At 45.2% G+C, this 9147-nt stretch overlaps 1 protein-coding gene across 1 annotated transcript; it reads right to left on the minus strand.

Moving 5' to 3' along the window:
* Positions 1-803: 803 nt before the first annotated feature.
* GLT6D1 (glycosyltransferase 6 domain containing 1) lies at positions 804-8071 on the minus strand. The gene is made up of 4 exons (XM_006863807.1): positions 7998-8071; positions 5928-5972; positions 2562-2699; positions 804-1470 (listed from the first exon to the last, which is right to left on the minus strand). Exons 1-4 carry the CDS (start codon positions 8069-8071, stop codon positions 804-806), a joined length of 924 nt encoding a protein of 307 aa, XP_006863869.1.
* Positions 8072-9147: the final 1076 nt, after the last annotated feature.

Below are 9147 nucleotides of genomic sequence, written 5' to 3' on the forward strand. Positions count from 1 at the left end.
CAATTCAACAACACTGAACAACAACACACTTTACCTAGTGACTAATTCTCCCTTCACTCCCACCCTTGGTGACCATCATAGGCTATTTACTGTAGAATGGAAACCTTTTCTTGACTTCTTTCAGAGATCTCTTACTGCATCTGCCCCTTTGCAATCGAGTAGTTTCCCTCAGCATAATGTCCTCCAGGAGCCTCCATGATATGCGGTGTTTTGTAGATTCATCGTCCTTCTTCAGTGCTGCGTAGTATTCCGTTGTGTGTATGTTTCCAAGTCTGTTCAGTCCCTCCTGTGTGGATGGGTGTCTAGGCTGTCTCCATGTGAACAGTACTGCAGTGAACACGGGTGGGCATACATCTAGTCATGTCATGGCTCTTAGTCCTTGAGGATACATACCAAGTACAGGGAATGCTGGGTTCAGAGGAGGATATTAAATGCAAACAATAAATACCCCAATCCTGGAAAACATGATGGGTGAGATGAGAAGTATCTATTTATTAAATACTTACATCATATTTATCCTTTTGTGTATACTTTACAGTGGGTGTGTGTCTGAATTTTTAAAAAAAACTATTTTCTGCCCCCAAATAGATAGGTCACACCATTATTGTGTGTCACCATGTAATTACATTTCTTGCATTGACAGATTCAGATTGCTTCAAATTGCAAGGCAAAAATAAACATTGTTTCTTGAAGGGTGTACATTTTTATGTCTCTAAAACTTGGGAAGTTTGAAGATGTCTTATATTCATGTGGAATTGATGTGTGTCCTTCCTTGTCCTTAAACCCAATGCGGGGAGGCAGCTTCAGTCTGTTTCTGGTAGCCACGCCACTTTAATGTATCTAATTTGTGGGGGAAGGTAAAATTTGGGGTCCCAGCTGTATTCTGGCGATAGCAATTTAGAGGGCTTATTCAGGAAAAAGTATTTGTTTATGTGGTTTTCAAAGGTGCTATTGAGTTTCTTCTTGGTATCATGAAAAAAGCCCTTTAGATATTCATCAATGAAGCTTAGAATCTCCTGTGGTTTGCCACCAACAATGGCGCCATTGTAATAGAAATCTCCCAGTCCAAGCGGGATGCAGGCTGCTGACCAAGGCCTCCTCTCATAGGGTAAATTCTTAGTGTTCTGGAAATACCACCACGCGTGGAGCTGGGCCACTGAATCTCCCAGGGTCTCCACCCCAAAGTCACTATAGAAGACCTGATTGACGGCCATGCTGAAGAGGAAGTCCACTTCCTTCTGGATGTGTCCTACGATGTGGTCGCCCAAGTTCTTCATGCGTATGAGGTTAAGGTCGTACTGCCAGTACTCTTTGTCGACTTGAAGGACTTTGAACGTTCGAAGAGGGCCTAACTTTATGGCAGGAAGCTGGAACAAGGCATCCACCATGACATAAAAAATAACCTTGTAGCCAGCCATGAAGTGCTTGTCAGCAGATTGGATGAACAGTTCCAGGTACTCGTCTACAAACCTATGAAACACACACAGGGGAAGGAAAAGCTTTGCTTTGCAGCATTATCAAGAAAGCTGTGCTGTCAAATCAGTTCCAACTCATAGCAACTCTATATCGGGTCTCCAAGGAGTGGCTGGTAGGTTTGAACCACCAACCTTGTGGCTACCAGTGCAGTGTTCATCTTAGAGCACCACACCGGGACTCCTGTCAAGAGAACGTATACCATTAAACGTGTTGGCTGGTCCCTGCTGACACCAACAGTTTGTGTTCACCTGCTAGCCCATCTGGGTGGTTTGGGAAGTTTTGTTGACCTGTTTCCATTAAGATCCCATCCTTGAAAAGTCTGGAGCAGTCCTACTTTATACACAGGGGGCTCCATGAGTCAGAATCAGTGGAAGCTAAGGACAACAAGCTGCCGGTTGGTACATGGATGTGAAGGATGGTGGCCATGTAAGGGGCGGGGGTAGGGTGATCTTGCTTGTATTGGTTAGTGAACCTGGGGGTCTGAGAAGTCCTGGTAAGTTCTGGAACAACTGTGCTGAACACAGAAAGTAATAGTCAAATGGATGTTATGAAGGGATTCCCAAACACCACTAAGAATCCAGCTCAGGTTTAGGAAAAGGTCGCTACAACTCTTTATTTAAGGAGCGCTGGTAGCGTAGTGGTTATGAGTCAGGCTGCTAATCTCACCGTCAGCAGTTTGAAACTACCAGCCGTTCCATGGGAGAAAGATAAGGCTTTCTGCTCCAGTAAAGCCTTACAGCCTCGGAAACCCTGTCCAGGGTCACTGTGAGTTGGAACCAACTCCATGGCACATAACCACCACCACCATCACCACAGTGCCATGGAGTCTTGGCATGGCACTGTAGCATAAGCACTGGACTGCTAACTACAAGGCTAGTGGTTCTAATCCATCAGCCGCTCTTTAGAAACCCTGGACAGGATCGCTATGACTTATAACTGACGCTACAGTACTTAAGACCAACAACGTCTCATTCAGGACAGCTAGAAATAATGGCTACAGTTAATCATGAGCTGCTCTTTAGGTATAGAAAGCCCATGGGGTGCACCTACACATTCCCACAGACCAGCAGTACCTGCCTGCCTACCTGCCTACAGCCAGCACGGCCAGGCCCACGGTGATGTTCTGCCTCTGATAATAGCTGTTCAGGACCTGTCTGTTAAACGTTCCTTCCCAGATGACCGGAGCCTGCCACTCGGTTGTTGTTATAACATCCGGGCGTTTTCTGTGGAACAAAGAGAAGCAGGAACCACGTTTCAAAGACTTTAGAAGTTGATGTCCAAGTGGCATGATTAATGGTTCTCGAGGACCTACCCAGCACTGTATTTAAGTGTCTCAGATTAAAAAGGGAAAATACTGATAACCTCAAAGGCTGGCGAGAAGCTGGGGATGGATGCTGCGTCTCTCGGGCATTATCGGTGGGCATGGAAACAAGGCAGCCACTCTGGAAAACAGTTTGGCAGATTTACAAAACCAAACATGCAACGACCACATAACCCAGCAATTGTGCCCCTGGGCATACAGCCTAGAAGAAGAAGAACATATTCTCATAAAAACCTGTACATGAATGATCCCGGTAGATTGCTTCAGAACGGCCCAGAAGGATCCCATCCAGGTGTCCTCCAACAAATGAGTGGACCAACAGAACAGTGGTTTGTAATGAAAGCAACATCTTTAAAAGGAGGACAGGAGAGTGATTTCCCAGGGCTAGGGCTGGGGGTAGGCTGAAGGGAAGTGGGTGTGGTTGTGAAGGGACCCTTGTGGCGGTGGGCAAGCTCAGTGGCTTGACGGTGGCTGGCGGCATTGTTAGAGGCCCTTCCTCTGACAATCTCGAGACAACTCTTCCTGCCACTCCAATGGGCAGCACCCCATGTAGGAGGACAAGGAGAACTCGGGGAGTCACATTAGAACTTCTGCTTTGGAAAATGGGCTGGCCTGTCTCCTAGGCTGGGCATCTACCCAAGTGAGATTCTTACAAACCTCAGAGCGGCATGGTCCGCAAAATAAGCACACAGAAGCAACCCCAGAGCCTGTGAACAGGATGGTGAGTGAACAACCTGGAGTCATTACGCAGACAATCCGAGCTCCATCAACATGCAAACCATGAGTGGAGCTGGGCAGGGTGACAGCGAGAGAAAAGGGCAAACTCAGACATCTCCGTCCAGGACGGGATCTTCGTGAACTCTTGGCAAACTGGAATTTCAAGGGAGACTTCTTTTCAGAATACTTTAGATGAGACTGAGTAAAGGGAGGGGCAATGGACCAGAATTCAGGAAAGTGGTTTCTTCAGAGGTGGGGACAGGGACAGGGAAAAACATAAAGCTAGATGCAAGACACAGAAGGCTGTAATGTTCGTTTTACTAAAAATTAATGAGCAAAAACAATCAAATTGTCTATCAGCAAGTGGATGGGTAAGTAAAATGTGGTCAGCACTCATGAATGGGTGTCATGTGGGCACAGAGAGAGATGCAGTCCTGACACATGTCTCAACATGGAGAACTCTGGAAACAATACATAAGCGGGTCACGAAAGGCCAAATACTGTATGATGTCACTCAGAAAAATATGGTATTTAAAAAGCAAAGATTACCATTAGTTGGGAGGGAGGGGAGTTTCTGTTTGGGAGCACTGAGTTTATGTGAGAAAAGGGTTGTAAAAACGGTGACACAGGAAAACTGTGATCAGTGTGTCACTGAGTTATAGACAGGACATTTTTTTGTGCTGCTAAATGCTTTAGTGTGTATATTTTCACCACAATAAATCAAATTTTAAAATAAACAAGTAAACAAAAAATATAAGGGGTTTTGAATGAACTAATGTTGAAAGTGTGTCATGAACCAAGCATTGTACGTCATTCTATGCTCTTGTTGTGATATGCCGTGGAGTCGGTTCCGACCCATAGCGACCCTGGACAGGGTTTCCGAGGCTGTAAATCTTTATGGGAGCAGAACGCCTCATCTTTCTCCCACGGAACAGCTGGTAGTTTCAAACTGCTGACCTTGCGGTTCACAGCCCGATTCGTAAACACTACACTAGCAGAGCTCCTTTCTAAACTTTTGAAGCCCATTTAATACACGTACATGGATGGATACATACATGTTGTTGTTGTTAAGTGCTGTCAAGCAGGGTCAGCGGTTTAAGTTCACCAGCGGCTCCTCAGAAACCCTATACGGGGTCACTATGGGTTGGAACTGACACAAAGGCACATATAACAACATATATATGGATATGCATATGTAAACGAATTCAGAGAAGATGAAACACAAATGAATAATCAACACAGAAAAGAGGTTCAGACTCAATAACATAAGTTCTAATCAAAATGAGATCTTTTACTTACTTATAATAATTTTGCCAAGAATAAAAGGCTTGATAACACTGTATTCACTATAAACCTACCCCACCCCCACCCCCACCATCACATCACTTCTGACACATAGTGACCGTGTGTCAGCTTTCTGAGACTGTACATCTTCACAGGAGAAGACAACGTCCGTCATCTTACTTCCAAGGAGTAGCTGGTGGTCTTGACCCACTCAATATCATCAATAAAATGGTACAATTATTAAAGAACAATTTAACAACTTAAGTCAAAATGTGAAATGTTTGCGCCCTTTGGCCTGATGGCCCCATCTTAGACATTTGCATACAGATAGACTCACAGGGAGATACACAAAACCTTGTGCCCCGGGCCATCATGGGAGCTGTGTTTTAAGTAGGCCTCAGTGTAAACAAGCCAAAATCTAGAGGGAGTTGGCTGAATGCATTATGGTATGCACCACGCAAGAGAAAACGGCATAACCACGCAGAAGAATGAGCTTTTCCCACCATCGGCTAAGGACAAATCACGAGGAGCCATGAGTGAAACTTTCAACCTGCTTCCAGAGAGATTTTCTCCTTTACCAAATAAACCGGCTTAACCCAAGTCAACTGTACCAGCTTTCTCATTGCTGTTGGGTGCCCGTCCAGTCAGTTTCGACTCATATGGACCCTACACACAACAGAAGGAAACACTGTGCGGTCCTGTGGCAGCCACGTCATTGTTGCTACGTTTGAACCCCTTGTGGTCGCCACTGTGTCAATCCATCTCATTGAGGGTCTTCCTCGTTTTCTCTGACCCCCACTTTACCAAGCACGATGTCCGTCTTGATAATACGTCTGAAGTATTAGAGATAAAGTCTCGCCATCCTCGCTCCTCCTTCTGACTGTACGTCTTCCAAGACAGATGTGCCCGTTCTTTTTCGTTACCATACTTCATTACCTGATTTTTTACAAGTCGACCCTACGTTTGTATAGTCATAACAATAAAACCTCCAACCTCTGGAAATCTCCCATGAGAGCTACAATCAGATAATGGGAAACCCCCCCCCCCCCAAAACTCAAACGTGACTACTTCAAACTGAGGCCTGTGTGTGTTCGCACATGCATGTGCAGATAGAAACTTGTGTTCTTACCTAGGATTAAACCAGTCTGAGAGCTGGAGTTCTTTTACTTGCTCCCTGGGCACAAAGGGAAAATCATGTTACCAAGAAGAACACATTCATGAGACAGATATTCACTCCGCTGCCTGGCACTGCCTGCAGTTGGTTCTACCACCATGAACACACACACGAGTTTCTGCCCCAGGGAAGCTTCAAGCAGGGATGACAAGCTTAAGTAGACCATGACAATCCCTGTGTGTTAAGATATGACAGGAGATGGTATAGGATCTAGGGAAGTGTATCAGTAGGTGCTCAGCACAAGTTTGGGGTCGTGGGAAGTCACTTGGAGAAGAGACAACTCAGCTGGGTCTGGAAGGGCATGGACCATGTGAAGATCAGTCTCCCTGATCCTGAGACCAGAACTAGGTGGTGTCCAGCTATCACGACCAACTGCTCTGAAAGGGATCACATTAGAAGGTTCTAGGGAGAGTGGAAGAAAATGTGGAACAAAACTCAAAATCATAGAAACAAAACAAAAAGTCCAGGCTACTAAAGGTCAGCGACAAACTGGTAGAAGTTGGACACTATGGCCCTTGGTCACCCTTCAGGTCTGGAACTGAACTCACCCCCATGAATCAAAATTGTTTTAAGTTTTTCTTGTGAATTGAGTGATAGTTTACATGAGAGAACATCAGTTTTACACTCTTCATCTCATTGCAATGATTACGATCCCCTCCATACATCATCATTCAACAATATTTGCTTCTATTTCCTCTGGTTGTTTGTTTGTCTTTATTTGTCTGTCTGTCTGTTTGTTTGTTTGTTTTGGGATGTACACAAAAACACTCAGGAGTATATAATCATTTAAACAACCAAAGGGCACATTCTGCAAGCCTGCTTCCTGGCCACCAGCTCTCACCCTGTCACCAACACAGGGAGGCAGTGGGAGCTGTGCCGTTGCATAGTGGGGATTGTAATCAACGCCACAAAGCAACGCTTTTTGTGACATTGATTACAGTCTGTTCTGTAGACTTTCACCCAAATCACAGTCTCTGCCTCCATCTCTTGTGTCACTGCCTCTCTGGATAGGGCTCCACATCCCTCTCCCACTCTTCTCCCTTGATGGTCCTGGGGTCCTCTATTTCTGGACTGTAAGATTAACTACTCCCCCCTTTTTGTTACAAGACTTCTACCTTTACAACTGAGACAGTTGCAGTTTGTCATGATAACAATTACTCACTACTGAATCATAAGAATCTTATCCCCATCTCTTATCACCAGACCCATCTAGACAAGATGAAAATTATTCAGTGGAGACTCCCCCACACACACTCTTAAACTAAGCTCCCTCTTGAAACCTTGTAAGTCAGTCACTGCGTGCCTTTATTGCCCCCTCATTTTAGGTAGCCAGTGTCTAAGTTGCCCATCCCTATCTACCCTGTGTACAGAGGGGATAGCTTTGATACTTGATGTGAAGACTGCTTCCCTCTCCCCATGGATTAATTTTCAGCCAAACAACAGATGGGCTTATAGAGTGAACAATAACTCCAATGAGTCACGCATTCCTTAGAACAATCATGCATCGGAGACCAAGGGGCAGCGTTTGTTAGGGAAAGAAGTCAGAGGCAGGAAGGGCAGGGGGGAGGATGAATGGAGGTGGTAGACACAGGGAGGCAGTGGAGCTGTGCCGTTGCATGATGGGGATTGCAATCAATGTCCAAAAGCAACACTTCTGTAGACTTTCACCCAAATCACAAGCTTTAAATAATAAATGAATCCATTGAAAATTGTATCCCTGCCGTCATTCATTGTTGGTCTTCTCTGTCCACACCCGAAGCTCCACAGGGCAGGTCCTTGGTTTGGGTGGTGGCTGCTTTCCCAGCACCTGGCATTGACTCGAGCCCTGAGGAGGAGCTCACAGATGTGTGCTGGGCATGGGAAAGTGAACAAAACAAGAGCTTCACACATTGCACTAAACTCTCCCCAAGAAGAGGTGCTTCCTGATGAATTTAGACAATGTTGTTAATATCCTTGGAGAACACTCGACTATTCCGGTCATCTCTGATCACTAGAGGTAACAATCGTTGAGTAGTTGATATTTACCTGAAATAGTGCTCAACCAACAGCAGGGAGGAAAGAAAGGGGACCACCAACAGTATCTTTCTTTTCAATCTCATCCCCTCCTGAGGGAAAAAGGAGAACACAAAGGCTTTAAAAAGCAAAACACAAAACCAAACCATATCCTCCCTACCTTCTTGACAGGACACTGATATGTGGATATTTGGGCAGGAATCTGGTGTGGGCCTTGAGGCCGCAGCCTTGGGAAGAAGGAGACAGGGGCAAAGAACTCTGGTCTGCTTGAGGTGCCTGGTGACCCCTTCAGGTGTCTGTCGGGTCAGGTGCACAGGGTCCCCGTCACTCCTGGAATTCCTTTATTAAATCCACCATGGTTGCATAAAAGAAATTCAATAAAACTCTCTCTGTGCAGCTGTGAAAATCTAGTGTGGTCATTATGAGGAGGGTGCCCCAGCTGCCCCCAAAATCAACTTTTCTTTTTTCCCAATCCAAGCTTTATTTACAGAAAGCCAGCCATCTAGGAGATGGAAGAATCATTTCTCAAGAGCATCCTGTCCGTTATGAAGAGCAGACACATTAGGTAGGGTGAATTACCTCTGGACGTATATTTGATCTTAACATCAAGAGAGCATTCTTTGGGGAAAAGAAACAATAAATCAATAAACTTCCTGACACATTTTACCTTTAGGGTCTCTGCTCCTTAATTCCTGTGATCACTGGGTGGGTTTAAGCACATCCTAGTCTCCTTGTTGCTCTCCTGCTAGGACCACAAGGTCATCTTAGGTAATTTATAAACTTTCTCATTTGCAGGGTCCTCATTTGAGACCTAATGACTAAACCGACTCCACTGTGTGTAGGTCAGTAAATCCAGGCTTTAAGCTCCCACTCTTATTTGCTTCAAACGAAAATAGTTACTTTGATCCTCGGCATTGTTCCTTGGATCAAAAGAATTAAGCTTAGGGCGTGAAAAACAAGTTTGACAAAGGGTAATACAACAAGGTGAGCACTGAATTCAGCCACCTAGGAAAATTCCTATGACTACGATACAAAGCCACTCCTCACTATTAACATGGTCAGCCACCCAAAGGCGACTTCTCTTTGTTCCTCACAAAGGTAATAAGACTGGTCATTTGTCCCGATTCCTCTCGTCTGGACTCCTGTTGTCCTGCACTGGACT

The sequence above is a fragment of the Chrysochloris asiatica genome, unplaced genomic scaffold (assembly GCF_000296735.1).
Source record: "Chrysochloris asiatica unplaced genomic scaffold, ChrAsi1.0 scaffold00056, whole genome shotgun sequence".
NCBI classification, from domain to species: domain Eukaryota; kingdom Metazoa; phylum Chordata; class Mammalia; order Afrosoricida; family Chrysochloridae; genus Chrysochloris; species Chrysochloris asiatica.